Source organism: Lepidochelys kempii, chromosome 10 (genome assembly GCF_965140265.1).
Source record: "Lepidochelys kempii isolate rLepKem1 chromosome 10, rLepKem1.hap2, whole genome shotgun sequence".
Lineage (NCBI taxonomy): Eukaryota > Metazoa > Chordata > Testudines > Cheloniidae > Lepidochelys > Lepidochelys kempii.
Genome location: NC_133265.1, coordinates 26,134,946 through 26,156,806, shown reverse-complemented (window position 1 = coordinate 26,156,806; position 21,861 = coordinate 26,134,946). Strand labels below are relative to the sequence as shown.

The 21,861-nt window shown below is 44.5% G+C and overlaps 1 protein-coding gene across 2 annotated transcripts in view; it reads right to left on the bottom strand.

The window, feature by feature from the left end:
* TMEM114 (transmembrane protein 114) overlaps nucleotides 1-21,861 on the bottom strand; it is a 28,125-nt gene that overhangs the window by 1,520 nt on the left and 4,744 nt on the right. Inside the window, exon 3 of one of the 2 annotated variants that reach the window (XM_073362495.1) lies at nucleotides 5,162-5,299. The exons of the other annotated variant lie outside the window; for it this stretch is intronic. Within the exon in view, the coding sequence (XP_073218596.1) occupies nucleotides 5,162-5,299 (138 nt within the window). The remainder of the gene's footprint in view (nucleotides 1-5,161; nucleotides 5,300-21,861) is intronic. 2 annotated transcript variants of the gene reach the window in all.

Below are 21,861 nucleotides of genomic sequence, written 5' to 3'. Positions count from 1 at the left end.
GCATTTGCAATGGAGTCATGCATCCGCGGAACTTAGACAAAGGGTGAGGCCTCCATAAATGGCTCGTTCTCGAGACAATTGCTAAGATCCATGATATCTGGGGGGCTGGACCCCCAGGCCTTTTCTGCACGAAGGTGGGAGATACCCTAATCCCACTCCCCTGATGGAAGGACTCCTAGAGAGCAGTGTAAATTAAAATTCTCAGAGCTTCCTGTCCCCTGCTCCTGCATAAGGGAGGATGAGGCCCTAAGCTGGTGCAAAGCAATTGAGAGTTACCAAGTCAGGTGTTAAATAGAGAAATTCCTCAGTACAGATGGCTAGCATGAGGCCCACCCATTACTGAAGTCCCACTTTCTCCCTCACTGTCATAGGGTAAGCGAGGCCTTTAGAGTCCTGGCTCTTCTCCACCTGGATCATGTGACTGTGGGCGGGCAGCAAGGCTGCTGGGAAGAAGGAAACTGGATAAATGGTGGAAGAGAAGTAGCAGGAGCAGCCCACTGGACAATTCCCTGGTAATTAGAGTTTGCAGAGTGCTTAGAAGTGGCTCTCTGGCAGGAGAGAGCTGAGAGAGATCCAGGGAGGACAATAGCAGCATCCTGAGAAGCTCTCCAGAGGCAAGGGCTGGCCTGGAGCTGGTGTGTCTCCCTGCTGGCAGAGGAGCCTAGAAAGGACTGTATGGAGGATGTGTGAGAGGGTCTAGGATGCTCGCAAGTGTAGGGAATAGCCCCAGTGAAAATGTGGTGGCTAGAGCTGAGGAATGCTTTTTTATGTAGGCTCTCAAGGCTAACTAGCAAAAGGATATGGGCTCCTCTACATCTCTGCCGTGCCACCTGAAAGGGCTGCAATGATGTGACTAAGGACCATGGCCCAGAAATAGTGAAGTTATCTATGGAGCACTTAAAGAGGAGATTTGTGGTGGTCTTGTTTGTGCTCCTTTTTCTCTAGGAAGGAGAGATCTAGTCTGACCGTGGTCAAATTGCTCTACCAGCCTGTGAAAGACCTCTTTGGTGGGAAACTGAGGCACGGATGCATCTGGACATCAGAGAGGTAAAACACATTCATACTCTTGGTTGAAGTAGTGCATGGGCCTTGCTAGACCTTGGCATGAGGGTGAATCTCTTCCTCCGGTACACAAACTGCCAAATAAAGATAAGGGGGATTGTTTTCATGGAGGTTTGGGCAAGATCTGCTAGATTCTGATGGTCTCTAACCAGGATGGGCGTATTTAAGAGGTGGCAAGCTAAATTGTTCCAGTACCTGGAACACACAAACTGTGCTGGCAAGGAAAAAGCCCTGGTGTTTGTGTCTGCAGCCTAAAGTATCTCTTTATATTGTTCTGCACTGTCAATCAATAGAGAACAGCAGATAAAGTGGCACTCTATATTAAACTGCGTGTGTCTACATTAAGCTACAGCATGAGAATTTGTAGTTACAGCAGTTTACACCAGCTAAGGTTCTGGCTCAAGATTTTCCTTTCAACTGAGTTCTTAGAGTTACAGGAGTCAGTAGGCCAAATCAAACCCAAGTAGAAAAACTGCATTATAAATTACAAATCCTCCGTGTCTTAGCTTTTCACTTAACACTATCTTCAGTGGTTTCCCAATCCCCAAAATCTGTTGTGACACTGCTCTCATGACTTCTATTGAATGGTGCTTCTTGAACAGCTGCAGAAACAAGGAGCTTACATGATGAGTTGGACTTGTGAAAGCACAAACAGTGATGTGCACTTCACTCTGCCCCAAGCTCCCAAAGCCCTGAAATAGTTGCTTGTTTGCTTCCAGCAACTCTAGTCCTTCTTCTCTTACCCTTTTAGAAACAGGATATTCTGATCCGCTGACCCATGTGTAATTGGATTCTAATAATGCAGACATGAACTAGTGACGTTCCTCCTAAACTCAGCCTGACCAAAGGGTCAGGACTTGGCAGACTGACAGAGGTGGGTGGCAGGCAGCATGGTCTGGGTCAGGTTTCAGCAGCATGCCCCTGTTGGAACAGCTCAGCAGGTAGGTCTATTCCTGGCCCATTTATCTGTTGAGTGAACAGTGCTGATGTTACCATTGATTTGGGGGGAAGTAACAAGCAACTGTGGAGCAGCTGTTACAGAGCAGTGCTCTGCAAGAACCTTAGGCAGAGCGATCTAGGCTAAGATGGACTCCTGACCCCCACTAGCACTGGGATGGCAGGGGAGGGCATGAGACTGAGGTTTTATTGTTGGCATTAGTGTGACCAAGGTACTGCGCCTGTCTGACTGCGGGGAAACTTCTTGTGTTACTTAATAACCAGTTACAACTTGCTGTAAAATATCAAAAGCACAAAACATCAGAGTTGTAGGGGCAAAATTCTGTATACTTGGCTATTCCTTTCATTAGGATGTATTTCCCCAAACCCCCTTCCCCTCAACTCTATCTTCTGCTTAGAGTATAAGCCTTCACCCTTTGCTGCTAAGTTCTGAGCACACCAATATGTGATCATTTTGCAATCACCAACCTCCACTACACTTGGTGTTAGCATTCTTGTGGACTGTTAAAAACAGTTACCAAGTACCACAGCAGAGGTGGCTGCATTTCATGTCACAGGTGAAATATTCCCTCTAATCCTACCACACAGGGCTGTTGTCAAGCTGAGTGTGTGTGTGTCAAGTTGTTGTACATTTGTGAATTAAAAAGGCTTACCTGGCCCTTTCCAGCCGTTTTACTTTTATTCTGTTGGTGAAAGAAAGTTACACCTAATCTAAGATACCTCATAGAGTGCTGTGAGATTTTAGTTAGTATTGTTAAGTCTTGCCCTAAGTAGCTTCTACGTCACTTGGATAGAAGATTGCTATTAATGCTCATGTGAGGCAAGGTGGGTATTTATAGGCTTTGTTGCTTTACCAAGGCAATGTATGTTATGAAAGAACATTGCATTAAAGCTGCTGCCATGTTTCTTCTCTCTTTTTCCAAGAGAGAATTCATTGATTCATCTGTACACAGTAAGCTCTGGCATTCCGTGCACAATGCTAATGTCATGCCTGTAGCAAATTCCCTGGAAAGAAGTAGGACTAGGAAGTAGGGATCAAAATCTACTGGAGGTTTGTAAAATACAGGATTACACTCCTCATTTGAGAGATTCTGCTTGTAAATTTTTCTTTGGCTTGCTGCTCAGATTCCATAGTGAGCACCACTGTAAAACACTGATTGCATGCAGGTATTATGATGATCAGTCAGAAATTGTTAAATTAGATTAGATGTCAGAGCATCCTGGCCTGCATATCTCAACTCTTGCCATCTGAACCTCTCAAAATGTTTGAGTCACTGTAACAAGATATCGGGTTCCAGACACCTGGGCAGAAATGCAGAGTTGTTTTGCTGACTCATACTGAGGTCAGGTGCTAGGACCCTGAACAGATTCAATTACTCTTACTCGGTGTCATCCAGACCACGTGGGTCCTATTAACAATTAGCTTAAATCCAGATGTATACAGGGAATTAAGTGTGTCTCTTTGAGTAGCTGCAGAAATAGAACCCTGCAATAGAAAACTGTAGGACCAACCTTGAGAGAAAGCTTAGTCTGAGGCTTGTTTTGTTGTTAACAATAAAGGCAAATCCCAGAAAGGTGTTTGGAACCGCTCCAGAGTGAATGTGTACTGTTAGGAGAAGAGTGGGAGCCCCATCTGCTTACATTCTGCTTTCCACACATGCTAGCATGGAGTAGGATTAGACACTGGAAACTCTAAATATGATTATGGGAATTCTCCTATTTATTATCATACAACTTGTATGATCCCAAACCCCTACTGGCAGAGTTTACATTAGTATCATGGGGGAAATATAAACTGGCCAAAATGGAGATGAGTTAAAAGTGGATGCAACTACCAGGAAGGAATGTCTGTCTCCTTGTGATGGCCTCACCTTCCAGCAGAATGGGCCTTGGTGCTTGGCATCTCTGAAAATCAGGCCCTTACACTGCAAGCCACTGCTAAGGATGTGGTGCTTTGGGATGCTCCAAGCAAGTGCAGATGACATGGTGGTTTGAGAACTTAGTGGCCTGCCTACAGTGGTTCTTCCACCATTGCTGGCGTTGATGAAGCTGCACGTGTGCTAGGGCAATGGTAGCTTTCCTTAAAACAGTCCATGTAGAAATGGCTAGTGGGAGGCTTGCGTAAGTGAAGATGGTGCAGGGGGGTCAGTTTCAGTTAGTTTTCAGTTTGATCATTGAAGTGGCTTTAATACTCATTCACACTGGCCCACACTGTGGCATCTTGTGTTGCAGTGGTGAGCAGGTCACAAAGTCAGTGGGAGCGACTGGGTCACAATCTGGCTCGCTGCTTTTTGATTCCACCAAATCAAAATCCTTACAATAGGAGAGGGGATAATTATAAAGCCAGCTCCAGGAATCCTCACCTTCCTGCTCCTAAGTATAAACATTCTCCCTAGAGTATTGATGGGGACACTTGAAGCCTTGAACCTGTTGCTGTTTGCTATTTGTATTAACTGGAGCCATTCATGCATGGTGCTGAGCAGAGAACTGAGGGCATTTGGCACCTCACAGGGCTGGGTGGTAGCTTCCTAGCTCAAAGAAAATAGTAAGGATAAAATATATGAAATGCCTGGACAGACCATGTAAGCCCCCCTTTACTCATGATAGTCCATTGAAGTCAATGGAAATCTTCCCACTGATGGCTGTTTTTGGTTTTTTTGTTTGGTTTTTTCCTTGGGTTTAAGATCAAGCCTTGGCATTATACAGCTTTGAACTGTGTTGAGTTAAGTTTCAGAAACTCCAAAGCCACTTGCATTCTACTTAGATTTAAAAAAAATCTTGTCTCTAGAGCAGAAAAAACTGACATAACGTTTGCCAAAAGGGTATTTAACCTTTCAAAGATGAAGATACTGTGTTCAAGATGTCTCTCAATCCTCCACGAGACACAACTACATGTAACTTTCTGCTATTCCTTGTTGTAAATGTCAGCTGATTACCTCAGAATCCACCTTACTAGCTTTTCAATCTGCAAGGAGCTGAATGGGAAAGCACATGAAGTGAATAAACACTGGCACTCTGTCTGAAAGCAGACACTTGGCTGGTTCTGTTCTCATTGTCTGTTTCCCCTCTGGTCTTTGAAGTGCTACAGTTCGAAGCTGTCACCCTTAGTCTCATTAACAACAAATAGGACTCAGTACAATACCTCCAAAAAGAAAAAGCCATCCCGTCATTAGAAGCAGCAGGTAGGCCCTGGCAAGAATACTGATAAATCCAGTCATTCCTCCAAAAATCATCAGGATCAGGCTGAGAGGCAGCAGGATTACAAATGTCCCATGCATGTCTAGAGAGAAATGAAAGTTATCAATGTTTCATTATCACTGCCATTGATTGTATTGCAGTAGTGCCCAATCAAGATCAGGGCTTTATTGTGCCGGGTATTGTACAAACACATAGTAAGACCATCCCTGCTCCGTGGAGTTTACAGTCTAAATAGATGTAACATATGAGATTTTGATCCCTTCACTTAGACTTAGTAGTACTTTATTCAGTGAACAGCTCTACTGATTGTGCTTCTCATTGTGAGTAAGGGTATCAGAATCTGGCCCATAAAGATCAAGGTGATGGGTTGCAAGCTTCATGTTAGTTCCAGGTCCTGGTTTTCTTAGATTCCATACAACATGGAATATTCTTAGTGCTAACTAACTTCAAAGAATCTGTAGGGATGAGAGGTTAGTGACATAATGGGACAGCAAATGGCTAGGGTGATGTCAGAAGTGGATGCTCACTGCCAGATGCATTTCAGAATTCCCTTGGAAAAACTCGTGTCAAAGCTTTTAAATGACAATTCTGCACAAGGCCATGGTCAGAGGGCTGAAACTCTCTTCTGATTCAAGTTAATTTTTCACCCTGTCTCTCATTGCTGTTGCTGATTTCTTCTCTTCAAATGCTGGGCTTTTACCTCCTAGAATACTCTATTATCCCTGCTTTTTATTGTAAGTGCTGGGGTTGGAGAAGAAGGGGGGAGCGTAGTGTGATGGAAGCAGCAGACGCTGAGATCCTGGACCCCGGCATCTCTTCTCAACTCTACCATTGCCATGCAGGGACCTTGGATAAGTCACAGGTTACTGGTCTCTGCCTCAGTGTAACTATGTGGATGTGGGTGATGTGAAGCTTAACTTGTTAGCTTGAAACCTTGGTTTTGCTCACACACCAAGCCTGTATGAAAGGCTTTGTGCAAGAAACCAGCACAATGCTCTGAGGAGGACAAGCCAGAGACAGAGTTCAGCACACCTGCAAATCCCAGGCTACCATTCCTGCCCATGGATTGCAATAGTGGCCACATTCCCATTGAACAACCACCACAGAGCCCAGCTCCAGTGCACACTGAGTGCTGAAGGGTCTCAACTGATAGCTTCTGTTTCCCAGCATTTTCCATGTAGAGGTACCACAAGGTTCTGCTGTATTTTGGTCCTGCAGCCACTGAAGGCCTAAGAGGACTTGTCCCTTAATAGTTTGTAATGCACTTTGAGATCCATGCAGGAAAGGCATTCATCAGAATAGGCGAGAGCCCCATAAACCACTGGGGTTGCACAGGGTGTAAATCAGGGCAGCATTAGTCCACACACATATCAAACTGTGTGCATGTCCACATCATCATCTGGAACATAAGCAAGTCCTTTCCCTTTTACAACACTGACATTAGCAGGAGGTATAATAAATACTCTCCAGCTTCTGATGACACTGCAGGAATATTTATCCATTAACTTTAGTGAAGCATTAAGATTATCTAACCCAGCATGCCTTCCCTCTTCTGCTTAATATTATTTTAACCAGCTTCTTGCTCTTCCACCTTTTGTTGTGGTGCCCTATTCTACATAGGTTGGTTATGCTGTGTGTGAGACAGCTCTGCCCCTCTTCCCTTGTGACATGTGTGTCCCCTCACATACACACATTTCAGTCCTTTGGGGGAAGCAGTCTCTTTCATCTTAGTCGTTCTCAGAACACTGAGCACTTCCATTAGCTCACTGAAACACCTTCTTTGTCCTCAGCCCAGCTCGCCTAAGACTTCATCACATAGATTCTCCAGACTTGGATTCATCTCTGCTGCTGTGCATGGAATCCTCTCCAAAGCCAAAGTTACTTTAAGTGGTCTGATAGCCTCCCACATGATCTCATAAGCCTTTTGTCCTTGCCTTTGTCCTACTTCATCCCAGCCATCCTCTCATGTACTTAACACAAGGCTGCCTGAAATTCAGCCCTCTTGTGCATAAACCTTATTATCATCTCCAATTATGTGACCACATACTGGGTTTTTTATCCCATCACACCGCTCCCTCACTTAATGCCTAAGACAGATGGTGTTCATCATAGGCACCGACTTCTAGTTTTCCCCGGGGTGCTCCAACCTTGCTCCACGCCCAAGACCCCATTCCTCGCTCCCTCCTCCTGCCCCTGCTCTGCCCTCCTCCCCCGAGGCCCCTACCCGCCTGCTCAGCTCTTGGGCAAATCAGACCCCAGGATCTGAAGTCAGGCCCCCAGAAAATGAGAAACCACAACTAGTGACCATTTGTGAAAACCTTGGTTGAAGTGACTTGCCCAGCATCACGCAGTCTGAGACAGAGGTAGAATCCAAGTCTTCAGGACAGGATTCAACTGCTTTAACCATGAGGCCATCCTTTATCTTCCTGTAATCCCCTGACTCAGTCACTGCACACCTTCCAACTTCAACAGCTGAGGCAGGGGTCCTACAGACAACAGACTTCTACACTATACAACCATGATTCATCCCTAGGGTAGGTCCATCCTGGGCTCTGAACAAGTTTCCTTGTTCTCAGTTCAGGTGTCTAGACCTGGAGCCAGCAGAGCCCACAGCAGTCTTAGCTGCAATTTCAAGGAAAGGCCTGTCCAGCCCCAGGCTGAAACATGCCCAGTGCAGGGAATCTCCAGGGAATTCAATGTTAAAATGTAAGTCTGTACTGAGCATGTGCAGGTTGTAGTATTTCCACCCCACCTTCCCCAAAGGCTTATGACTTGAGCAGCTCTTCACAGGGAAGGCAATAAGGCATATCCCTGATACAAAGGTCACCCTCTGCCAAATTTCAAGCCCTTGCTGCAAAGAGGGGCCACTGGAGATGTTCAAAAAAGAAAGGTCTTCAGAACTCTTTGACATGGGCAAAACAACATTTTTCCTAGCCGCCCTCTCAGAAACAGCTCAATCATTTTGGCTGGCTGAAATTTTCCAAGAAAATTAACCATTTGGGTTACTAAATAACTGCCTCAGGATGAAAGTTTGACAAAACTATAAACAACTGAAAGCAGGGTCTTACAACGGGAAATGTTGGGCAACCAGCCCTGGCTACATTACATTCTGACCAGCACTACTCAGTTTCCTAGGGGGAGCCAACAAATACTTTACTGTGTCTTCTGTCCTTCTGCTAAATTGACAGTGTCTTGTTTGCCTTTTATTCCCTGCAGCTGTTCACTGGGTTAATGGTTGATCTGAATTTTTCCATAACCTCGCATCTCTCTGGCTATCAGTGTTTTAGAGAGCTGTTTCATTTAGTCCATTTGCCTTATCTTGGGTCCTTCCTCCCATACTAAATGTTTTACATTTGTCTGTGATGACCTTTTCACCCTGACCCACTTTAGTTGGGTATTATAACAGCTGTGTAAACAGAGTTGCTATTATCCCATTGCATTGCAGCTCCCTTCAAAAGCCTTCTTTATTCATATTCATCACTCCCCCTCCCATGATCAAGAAGCACCTATCTACCATGATCTATATAGCTCACCCCAAGATCAAGAAAAACACCCTTATTCCCACTGCTATGGTCCACCTGCCCCCGAGGATGGTCAGCAGCCCACTCTGACATCCAGATGCTGAGATCCACCTGCTTGCCCCATTGACACCTACCTGCCAGCTGCTGCAACCCACCCTGTCCCCTTAAACCTTACCTGCCTATTTGGTCCATTCTGAAGCATGCATGGGTTGTGTCCCACAGGAGAGAGCAATCTGATCTTTCAGGGGAGCGTACGCAGAGTAGGTGTCTTGGGGAAGATGAGCACATAGGAGGAGACAGGTATGTCTCAAACATGGGGTGGGAGGAGCACAAGGAAGAAATGACTCTGCAGACTGAGTAGCCCGCCAGCCCACCTCCACCATAAGCCTGCTCTCCCCATAGTGGGAGAGGGGGAAACATTGCCTGGGTAGAGGCTGGTAGCACTGTCCTAGGGGGGCCATGATCCACATGGTCCTTCCCCTACCCCTCATCCATCTACCTTTATCTACATGACCCTATCCTGTGGCTTTCAGATGTGCTTCACATGATCATCCCCGTAAAATCATTAATCTCAACCACTGCATGTTTAGGCTTCCTGAAGATTAAATGCACTATAGGGTTGCCAGTAGTGGAGCAGAGTTTAAACGTAATGGGCCTGTCATAAATATAAAGGGAAGGGTAAACCCCTTTGAAATCCCTCCTGGCCAGGGGAAAGCTCCTCCCACCTGTAAAGGGTTAAGAAGCTAAAGGTAACCTCGCTGGCACCTGACCAAAATGACCAATGAGGAGACAAGATACTTTCAAAAGCTGGGAGGAGGGAGAGAAACAAAGGGTCTGTGTCCGTCTGTATGCTGGGTCTTTGCCGGGGATAGACCAGGAATGGAGTCTTAGAACTTTTAGTAAGTAATCTAGCTAGGTATGTGTTAGATTATGATTTCTTTAAATGGCTGAGAAAAGAACTGTGCTGAATAGAATACCTATTCTCTGATAGTGATTGTCAGCCTACAGAAAAAGACAATTCCCTTGTCTCTGCTCTGGGCCAAAATCAAAGCAAAAAACCTCCAACTACTTGGAAACCTGCTTACCAGCAGCCCAAAGGAAAAAAAAATTCCTTTTCAAACCTGTGCTCCTTGTAAAACAAAAAAATCAAAATCCTAAAAAAAAAAAATCCCTGCCACTTTTGTCTCCAGGCAAATGGGTAGAACACACACCCCCTATTTACTTTTAGGAAGAAAAGAAAAAAAAAAACTCTGGGTTGGAAGACTGAATTTCCCTGCAGGAGTTAAGTACCCTGCCTCCAGGCAAAGAAAACCTGCAATTCACAAAGATAATCCCCTTTTGTCTCTGCTTGGCCACAAAGCAGAGAAAAACCAAGCTGCTTTCAGTTTCAGCTGCTTTCTGGACTTCCTTTCCAAAGGAAATAAAATTTTCCTTTTTAAAATCTGTATTTCTAGTTCAAAAAATCTCAACTGGATCTCAAAATGATTTCAGGTTAATCCCACCACTATGCCACCATGTCAAGGTTCCTCCCCCACTCTGAACTCTAGGGTACAGATGTGGGGACCTGCATGAAAAACCCCCTAAGCTTATCTTTACCAGCTTAGGTCAAAACTTCCCCAAGGTACAAAATATTCCACCCGTTGTCCTTGGACTGGCCGCTACCACCACCAAACTAATACTGGTTACTGGGGAAGAGCTGTTTGGACGCGTCCTTCCCCCCAAAATACTTCCCAAAACCTTGCACCCCACTTCCTGGACAAGGTTTGGTAAAAAGCCTCACCAATTTGCCTAGGTGACTACAGACCCAGACCCTTGGATCTTAAGAACAATGAACAATCCTCCCAACACTTGCACTCCCCCTTTCCTGGGAAATGTTGGATAAAAAGCCTCACCAATTTGCATAGGTGACCACAGACCCAAACCCTTGGATCTGAGAACAATGAAAAAGCATTCAGTGTTTTACAAGAAGACTTTTAATAAAAAAATAGAAGTAAATAGAAATAAAGAAATCCCCCCTGTAAAATCAGGATGGCAGATATCTTACAGGGTAATTAGATTCAAAAACATAGAGAACCCCTCTAGGCAAAACCTTAAGTTACAAAAAAGATACACTGACAGAAACAGTTATTCTATTCAGCACAATTCTTTTCTCAGCCATTTAAAGAAATCATAATCTAACACATACCTAGCTACATTACTTACTAAAAGTTCTAAGACTCCATTCCTGGTCTATCCCCGGCAAAGACCCAGCATACAGACAGACACAGACCCTTTGTTTCTCTCCCTCCTCCCAGCTTTTGAAAGTATCTTGTCTCCTCATTGGTCATTTTGGTCAGGTGCCAGCGAGGTTACCTTTAGCTTCTTAACCCTTTACAGGTGAGAGGAGCTTTCCCCTGGCCAGGAGGGATTTCAAAGGGGTTTACCCTTCCCTTTATATTTATGACAGGGCCAGACCTTCAGTTAGTATAAATCAACAGTTCTCCATTGAAGGCAATGGAGCTACCCACATTACAGCAGCTAAGGATCTGGATCTGACACTTTGGGGCCCACCCAGAACAGTAAGGGGTTATGTCACCGCCGGCCCTAGAACTGTAGGCTCTTTGTGCAATATAGTTATGGGTCTGTTCCAGAGGTGGGCAAACTTTTTGACCCAAGGTCCACATCAGGGTGCGAAACTGTATGGAGGGCCAGGTAGGGAAGTCTGTGCCTCCCCAAACAGCCTGGCCCCCACCCCCTCCCAGGACCCCTGCCCCAATTGCTCCCTGGGACTCCACCCCCTATCTAACCCCCGCCATCCCCTGATTACTGCCCGCCCCCCTGAACCTCTGCCCTTTCCAGCTGTCCCCTGACTGCCCCCTCCCAGGACCCCCTGCCCCAACCGCCCCCCCCCGGACCTCACCCTCATCCAACTGTCCACCAGGATCTCCTGCCCCTTATCCAACCCTCGGCCCCCACTCAGAGCAGCATGTCTGGGAGCCGTGCCACCTGGCAAGTGCCAGACACGCTGCCATGCTGCCCCGCATAAGCACACAGTCCCACCACACAGAGCACCACCCCTGCGGCGGTGTGACAGCAGGGGAAGGGAGGGGCGACAGCAGGGGAGGGGCCGGGGGCTAGCCTCCTGGGCCAGGAGCTCAGGGGCCAGGCAGCACGGTCCTGCGGGCTGGATGTGGCCCACGGGCCGTAGTTTGCCCACTTCTGGTCTATTCCCTGACACCAGTAGCCTACCTATGAGCATAAGGTCTGAGCTTGGTTCTCACCAGCCTTGATATCAATTTGAAACGCGTAACAAGTGCCCTTCTAGTCACAGGTCTTCCCAAATGCATCCTCCCTGAGATCTTAGTTACCAGACACTCAAACTGTTCTACTCTGATTCGTCATCCTAAAGGCGTCATACCAGATCCCCATTATCAGCTCACTTTGGCTCTCACACGCTGCACACCAGATGAAAATAAACCAAGTTTGCAGAGGATGCTCTTTAACAGCCAGTGACCCTCTCTCTCCACTTGCTTTGATGAGTATGACCTGTCCTGGATTGACATACCCCTATTAAATGAACCTTGGATCCAATTCTAAATGCTGCATTGGTTGGAGAAGTTTAGGACTCCTGAAAATTAAATACACTTGTGTGCATTAATGCTTTCCGGTTCTCAAGCTAAAGTTTACATGGGATGCAATCTTCAGCAGATGGATGGTCTCCCCTTATGGTTACTGATCCCTAAGATGCTCTCTGGAACTTCCTTGGACAGTAGTTTGATACATTGGACCAGCCATTTGTTCTGTTGCCATCTGAGGAAACCCTAGGAATCACTGCAGAGCTAAGAGTGCCAGGTGTCAACAAATGTTAAGAGCCAAAGTATCTTCAGATCAACTCCCACACAAACTAAAGGATATGACTCGGTATGTCACTTAGAGTTAAACTTTAGTTGGTATTTAGTACGTACCATAGAACCTGAAATGGTGTGTTGAGTGGCAGTAGTAAAAATAGCTCCGACTTTGTCCTGGAACTTAAATTCAAATGGCATGGATTCTGGTCAGGGAGCAGGGAGGAGTGATAGTCCTGTATTCCTAGGACACAATAAGAGCAGGATCAGGCCCAGCCTTGTGCTTCCTGTAGACACTGAGCCTGATTCTGCTTTCATACTAGTTTTACATCCGCATAACTTCATTGACTTCTGTAGGGTTATTTTACTCCTGTGCATGTCAGAGGAGAATCTGGCCTTTTGGGGGCAAAGCGTAATATCACTCCGCAACTAAATTAAAGGAGTAAAATTGTAATGGCTCAATTCTACCCTCAGAACTGACATTGCTGGGAGTAGCACCATGTAAACAAAGGCTATCATTGGGCCTGTAGAATGACACCATGAGCAGCAAGGCTGACTTCATTCCAGATCTGTTACCTGCTTTTCAAAACACTGTCCTTCGCTAGCTGATATAGCAGGATAGACAGGCTGATGAACCGTTGCTTTCCTGTCTCTCGTTTTACTTCAGTGAGTCAAGGCCTTAACTAAATATTGTGGATTTAAATATAATGCACTTCTTCTTGCAACATGCTTATCTGGATACAGTACATCCTCTTGTACTAAAAGACAGAGCCCACTGCAGAGGGAACAGAAATCCACTTCAGGCTACCATTCTTCCAAATGGATTCACAAAGTGATGGAGCACTTCCCATGTCTAACCATGCAGGCTTGGCTAGCTAATGTTAATCCCCTGTGACAGCTGCATGCAAAATCACACTCTCTTTAATGCCTTTTCCACTAGAAACAAATTTCAGGGATAGCCTAGGTGAAACCCATGCATCCTCTCAGGATGGAGTACTGCTCTCTCTAGGTGTGGTATTGGGTTCCAGTGGCTTATGAGAAAATGTGGTGATTTGAAATCTCCTAGTTAGTTGTGCAGCATCAGGTTAAACAATGCATTTAGCATTTATACTGTGTGAATCCAAAGCCTAATACCCATTTTGTTCCACTTCAGTACAGACAGTCATTGCCTGGGAAACTTTTTCTGAAATGCTGCCATGGAAACTGTTCAGTGATCCAAACTCAGGCCTTCCGGATTGTCATTAAGCTATTACACTGTGCCATAAGTGACCAAACTAGTCTGTGGAAGGATGCTATTTTAAATATCTTTAGAACACTTCTGGCCTCAGTGCTCCATCTATGCAAGCGGCTCAGATGTGATTCCTGCTGATACCCACTCCATTTCCCGCTTTTCTCGGGTAGATTGAAACTCATGGTCATATGTGTCCTATAATCATGATCATTCTGGTGACATGGAGAGATTATATGGTTAAAAACCTATTGCTTTATTTAAGAAATGTCACCCTTAGTAGATTAGCAGTGTGGTTGGAACAGCCTGTTCTGGTTTTTGTTCATTTTTTGTTTTCACTCTTTGTTGGACAATCTCATCTGCAGTCAAACTAAATAATTCAAATGTTTCTGGAAAACAAATGCTGAAACTTACAAAAGTGGCCCAAACTAATTCATTTCAAACTTCAACCAAATGTTTGCGGGAAATTTCTTGCAGTATTTGTCCAGATCTGTAAATATTTTAAAGTCATCATTCAAGATGGAGTATTGGAAGTAGCCCCTACAAGCGTTTACTGAATTAATGAGAAAATCAGATGATGTAAATGGAGTTAGGCCAATTTAGGATCTGGCCCTATATTTTTAATTCCATTCTCTGCTTAATCTTATTGTGTTGACTGCAAAAAAACCTATTTATTTTAAGGAAAAAAAGTTTGGTTTTGAGTGTCTGGGAAATAGCCATACCAAAGCTATAAGACAGGCAATAAGCATTACTGCCTTAGAAGGAAGAAGAAAATATCATAATAAAATATGTCCTTCCCATTCTCTCCCCCAAGCCCCATGTTCTGTTTGTTTTTTAGCCTAATGAAATTCTCATATCAAACCATTCATCTAGTAGTCTGATTCATTTGGAGTAATAGTCACTGCAGATCTAAGTCTGAGATAATCTCATTAAATCACTGAAGAACTTCTATGGGAAACCAAGCACAGTAGCTCAGAAACTAATAAAATCATTATAGCATACTAAGTACCTACTACATGATTTAAGATAAAAACACTTAGTTATATTAGTTTAGTTTGTACCACAATGAATTGGCCTTTAAGAAGCAAGGTCCAGCTCTGCAGTGTTACTGATTTCAGCTTAGAAAGGGGGGATTTTGGAGACTGTAATTCCAAGGGATCATGGGTACTGTAGGCCTCAGAGCAAGGTATGCTGGGAAATGAGGCAGAGATATAAGTAAGATCCCTTAATTCATAAAGGGAACAAGACCATTCTTGGGACTCTCAAGACGAAATGGGGGCAGCGGCTCTGGGAGAGGCCTAAAGGGACAGCCAAAGGGCTGTGTGTAAAGTACCACATGGCAGGGGTGATGCTCTGACTAGAAAGCCAGAGCAATCCAATCCCAGAGCGGGGAATCAAGGGACTGGGCATCTGTTTATACTCCGGAGAAAGAGTAGAGCTAAAGAACTCTTTAAGGTGGACTTCTGTCTGGTGGCTGAACTGTCCTTATGCTGGAAAGATAGGTGTCTTAATTTAGCCAGAGGGCTAAATGAACTTAGTTTGAGAGGGAAATTGATAGAGCAGCTGCATTATCATAACTAGGAGATAAGCCACTGCAGCAAAGATTCATTGTCCCTCTACAAGAAACATTAAATTTCCCATAGCTATATAGTTCCAAGTAGGCGGATGTTAAGAGCTACTTAAGTGACTTTGGAATTGACAATGATTTAATCCTGCTTTGCAGGTGTCTAATGTATTTATTGCTGTGGTGCACACAGTATGTGAAAGCAAACCAGGATTTCAGCCATTAAAAATGGTCTTCCCTCTAGACTTTTCTTTACTCTAATCTTTGTCATTTGTTTCCTTACACGCAATCACCCCAGCCCTGCGTCTGGATCCACACACAGTTGCAGAGCTGATTGCAGGTTCAAGACACAAGATGAAAGATCATTATTGCATTAAAGCACCTCCCTGCAGGCCTGTGGCCGTGCTCATTGTGTTTGACCTCATACAGGGGGAAACTGGAGCTGCTGGCATCAAGAGCACCATCTGGTCCAAAATGTTCTCGTTTTGCTCAAGCAGCAAATAATTGTGCCCTTCTTTTCACTGTATTTTTAAACCCAAATCAAAATAGAATTGAAAAGTCTTTATCAATTTAGCGCGAGAAAATATACCAAAAAGCTACTGACTAAAAGATCTTGGTATACTAGTAGAGGCCCTTGATTTGAGAAGAGAATCCCAATCCATTTTCAGGGATCTGCAAACTGTACAACACTCATATAAAACTGAAGTCACTTTTATTAAAGTGTGTGTGTATAGCAGTAGCACCCACAAGCCCCCGTCAGCATCAGGGTCCCATGAGGGTTGGTGCTGTACATACATAGGAACACCATGAACCCTGTCCCAAACTGATGTTAGTTCAGAAATCAGTTAGGGGTCCTGTTTGTAGGATTTGATCCTTAAATTCAGTTCAAAAAGCTATATGGGCTGGGCTATCTAATCAGTGCACAGTGGTGTAATACCGGCAGAGCACTGTACATCTTATAGTGGTATGAGCAGGTTTGCCCAGGATCAGATTTCCTTACTTCTTGAAAACTGAAATTTAAGCTTATAGCAGACTTTTTGTCAGAGAATGCTAACAGTAGGTGTGCAGTAAGGTGTCTGCTGGTGAATTCCCCCTGCAGGTCAGGTTGGTTGTGATCTTCAACAAGGCCCAGCGTGGGGAGCAATTCTCATTAAAGCTGGGGTTGAAAGTTTTTGAAATTGTGTCTGTTTTGCAGAGTTAAAAACCATCTCAAATCATTAGATACTTTTTCCTTAGTGAAAACTAGGTTTTGGTAAATGAAAATGTATTTCCAATATTTTTTCATGGTAATGAGAGAAATTCCAAAAGTTAAATTTTTTCCCATTTAAAAAATATATTTTCCCTTTAGACTCTGTTTTTCGTTCCTCCCTCCCTCCCTCCCGCCCATGAACAAACTCTTTATTTCAAAACAAGGACCCAGCTGTCGTGCTGATATGCCCAGAATGCACACACTTCTCTCCCATTGCATTTGACTTTGGTCACTGCAGAACCTGACCCTTAATGTTATATTGACTTGGAGCAATGCCTCTCCTGCTCACAAATGACAGAACTACTTTCATAGAGCTTGATCCAGCTCACCTTCAAATCTATGGGGACCCTTCTGACATTTAGTGAGAGCTTGATTGGGTCTACAATGAAGGCAGCTCCTCTCTCTCTCTGCTCACCTCCCAAACCAGACACAGGAAATCATATTAGGAATTTAGGACAGACTTTTGTTTTGCTGATAGCTGACACCTTTTAAAGGAGGTTCTCACTGGCAAGTGCTGTTTAACCCTAAAGGTAACTACAGGACTCTAATTACTATCCGCATTATGATAAATGTGTCTTGAATGCTAGTGCTTTCTTTTGTTCTACTGTAAAGGAAAAGCAACACCACGTATTGCAGAACAACCTTTCCATTCTGCAGAGGGTGATCTTCCCTCTGAATCACTGTTGAACTGATGCCCCTGCATAGTATTAAGGTAGCTAACTGCCAGGAGTTCTGTCTTTCAGATTTAATGTAATTCTCACAAGTAGCTAACAGTTCAGGTTTAAAGATCCCTTCTGTAATAGTCAGGGTGTCCTGACTGGTTTGCAGTTATGTAACTGTATCTTGACTAATGTATCTGATTTCCCCCTGCAATGCAAGTTGGCTACAATATTGGCTTTCATCTTGTGCTCCAGTAAACACCTCTGTTAGGTAAACCAAGTGATCTGTATATGAGCCACTAATAATTACTCAAAATTTTTGGATGCACTATATAAATATAAGCTACTCTGCGAATGCAAGCATGTTTCAGACCCCTTGTATGGAGGTATTTGTATCTACTGCCACATCCGGTGCTGCTGTTGGCAAAGTGCATTCTTGCAGAAATGGGCCCAAAAGCACAATTTGACCTGCACTCTCCTCATGAGGCCAACAAGCTTCTGTCATGCCCTAGTCAAAACTGTAGGAAAAGGAACGATCGGTTTCTCTAAAGTAGAGAAGAGACTTGAATGAGATCTTCTCTTCCATCAGCACCACCAAGTGCTACTATTAGCAGGGCAGAGGAAAACTCACATCTCCAGTTGAGAGGAATTTTAGAAATTGCTGTGCAGGAACAAATGACTGGTTTATCTCATCCCATATCTGACAGTGGCCAGTGTTTTAGAAGAATGTATAAACATCCCATGAGGCGTTTGATCATGGGGTTGGAGGGGAAAATGAGAAAAGTGGAAAGAGAGGAAATGGAAGCCTAATGTAGAAGAAAATGTAGCTTGTGTCAATTCCATTAGAGAAATTGCTTGAGTAGCTTAACCATGTGCAAAATGACTTCTCCTATTATCAAGGCTAACAAGATGTGAGGCGATTACCTGAATAATGGCACTGGTAGCACAGACAGCTTTGGCTTACACACCCGATCTTTCCAAGTTGTCAGGACTCAGCAGCTCTATCTGAAGCAGACAGTAAACTGAATCCCTTTGTAAAGGAAACCAGCAGTTAAGAGGTGTGAGCTATTAGAAATCTGGGGGAGGGAATGCTAAAGCTTTTAACATGTCCACTTTCACCAGTACTCCTGCTCTCATTCATGCCCAGGGCACAGACTTTGCCCAGGCCACCTTGACACATCTAGTTCCATACCCAGCCAGAAACCAAAGGTGCCAAAAACGGTATCTGAACACTTTGAGACCAGTTGTGTGTGTAGCTGCAACTTCAGTGTGCTGCAGCTTTCTGTGTAAGAATTCTGCCTTCTAGGGCTCTGATCTGTGTGAGGGACTATTTGAGATGGAGGATCACAGAGGGAGACATCTCTACTTCCTCTCTCCTGGAGGATTTATAGTCATTATTTGTCTTGCTGAATCTGAAATATGTCTTCCATATGGAGTGGGCATGCTGTGCTCACTACCTATGGAAGACATAACCCTTGCGGGGGGGCCTGCTAATTTCAGATCCAGAACCCCACATTGCCAAAGCTCATGGGTGTTCATATCTGGCTGCAGTTATAATTTAAAATGATTCTGTTAGAGCTCGGCTCTAGAACGGGCAATGGCTGAAAGGCACTACTTCTCTGACCTTTCTTTTCTCTAGGTCTAGCTAGGTGTTTGGAGCTATTTTTTAGCATTGTGAGGATCCCTGTGATGAGTGATGTATATGGAAAGGGACTATGTAAGGAGTGGGGTTGAACTGCGCCTGTATGGTTTCCACGTGGTAACTGAAGCCTGACAATGATGATTAAAATGTCATTGTTGATAAATATTTCACTTTTGCTGTACGCACATGAAGGATGATCCTATTGGCCCTGATCTAAAGCCCATTGAAGGGAATGGGAGTGTCTCAGTTGACATCAATTGGCTTTAGATTGGGAAGTACTTCTTAATAACCCAGTCATCTGTGCATGGCATCTGGCTTCTGAGGAAGCAGGTTTGTGGATGGAGCTTAGGAGAGCATCACTACTTTATTTTTATCAGTTCAGTCCTTGACACTGAAAGAGACTTTGATAACCAGAGACTTATTCAGAGCGGGGATGGGGCAAGCTCAGGGGACGGAGCAGAATCATGTCTGGGGCTGCTGGCCCCGCTGATCAACTCCTCCCCCTTTCTCCAAGTACCCTGGAATAGCTGTTCCCTAGTGTGCAGGAGGCACTGGGAGGGAAGGGGAGGTGGGGAAGAGGAGGGGCAGGGGTGGAGTGCGGGTGAGAAGAGTGGGGGCTTTCGGGGAAGGGATGGAGCAGGGGCTGAGCAGGGCAACCTGGGGGTCTGAAAAATTTTAAATCAAAATGGGGGTCCTCGGGTTGCTAAAATTTGAGAACTGCTGCTCTAGCTGATACCTCACTGGTGCTCCCCTTAAGGCTGCTTGCCTTTTAAAAAACCACACATGAATCTGTATCCAAATGTTTTCCAATTCATTTCATCAGCTAACCTTACCAGTTTAGAGTAATTTAACTGTAAGTCCATTCTGGACAAACGGTTATATTTATTACAGCCAAGTTCTAGCATCTGTGTGGAGCCCAAGTAAATGGATTGAATAAAGGCAGGTATAAAGTCTAATTGTGCTGAAATGCAAAACCTGTAAACTCAGTTCGTACTCTGTTCTAACCAAACCTTTATTGGAATGAGTCCTTCTAACTGGGCTCTCTTTCATCAGGCTAGCCAATGAGCATGCCATTTCTAAATAAACTGCTACTGTCTAAGCAAATATGTAAGCCACTCCGTAAGTTAGTGGCCATTCTACATTTTTTTTCTAGAAATGCGATTTGAATTAGAATGAAAACAATCTTTTATTCTTTGAGATACGCAAATAGACACTAAGTCTAAACCATCATTATAAAGCCAATTTTATTCTCTATCTTAGACTCTATCCCCTCTTTCTCTCCCGTTTCATGACAGTTTTGAAGACCTGTTTTTCTTGTTTCCAAGCCAACAAGACTTGTCTACTCATAAGCAGAACCCCCTTGTATCCTACGACTCTGTGGCTGCAGAATCCTGTTCTTGCTGAAGAATTGTGCTTTGAAATCTAAGCTTTGTTGCCTAAATTATACTTCTAGCCCTCACAATGTGAAAATAACTTTCCAAATGTGAATTAAGTGCCAACCACTACACCGCTTTTCTGGGTCTGAAAACAGCCTAAACTAGCTGAGACACCGGAACTGAAGTGTTAACCGTCCAGTTCATTTCACTGAGAAGTTTCCTGTAAACCCTCATTTAAATGCCAACAGCCAATCACTTTGTTACCTGTGTTTTCCAAAAGTGTGAAGACCCAACCCCTCCCCACATCTCCTGCTGACTAAACCTCCTGCTTCCCCCTGCCAACTGCAGTGAAAGCCTGTTTTGTCCCTATAAATTTCTGTGCATACTGAACATGCAACATGTAGAGGTTTTGGGTTGGGACTCAGTCTGCCTGCATTGCACTGAACGTGGGTTCTCAATCCTATCTGGGTGCTCTGACTGCTATTGCAATACCAGTAACAACAGGCTAGTGTAAGCTCAATAGCACAAGGCTTACTGCGCTCGGTGCTTTATATGTTTTCATGGTTAAATCTAACTCCAGCTTCTGCTGAATTCCCAATCTGCTACACTGGAGACTCACCACAACCAGAATCCTTGCTGTAGGATTTGGGTCCAGCTTGCCAGGGGATACCTGGGTTCTTGATCTCTGGCTTTTAGAGTGGTTCATCTGCACCCAGGACACAAACTATTGCCTTCAATCAGAAATGGAAGGACCATTGGTAGGGCAGAGGGTATCATCCTAAAATAGTCAAAAATGAAACCCTGCTTGACCAGTTTGTTCGCAGTTTCTGGCATTTGTAGAGGGAGCAAAGACTATGGTTACTTGCTGAATCAACTTGAAGTGTGCTCAGATTTCTGAGGTGGGGTACTTGCTACATACTGAGCTTTGAGGCACTGCCCTTCATTAGGGTCCCCCAACCCGCTATAAGAGCACCTAGCATTTTTGCTGTCATGTTCCCATGTACAGTCTGTATTTAAACTTATGAGCAGCAGAACTGCCATACAAGAAAAACTAATGAGCCACTCAGTGAGGTCTGCTGAGGACTGGCCAGAGGTTTTGAAGGACCTTATGCAAATTAATATGTGCAAGGCCCATCCAGCTTCCTCATACCTGTGACCAGACCTATACCTCCATGTACACACTCCCTGGACACCCCGTGCCTGCCTGCTATCCCTTCCCATCTAAGTAAAAGCTTCTGCAGTCTGTGGTGACACAAACATAGCCTGGGAAGGCAGGAGGTGAAGCCAAAAGTCTTGTTGGCCATAAGTCAGATGGGCACCATGGGACAATGGATGAGGAATGGGATCTGGACTGAGAGGTTGCTTGTGTTATAACAGCTGTAGGAATGGAGCCTTACCTGCATAAAAGCTTCACCCTTAGGGTGAGAGAGGAGCGTACTGAACAGTTGCATTCTCCTACCGTATGATCAGGTGGCCACTGAGTACCATTTTACAGGTCTTGATGAGTGGAAACGGCTATAGTTTCTTATTATGGCCTGTGTATCTCATTATAGTAGATCATCTGGTTGGACTTTGCATGTC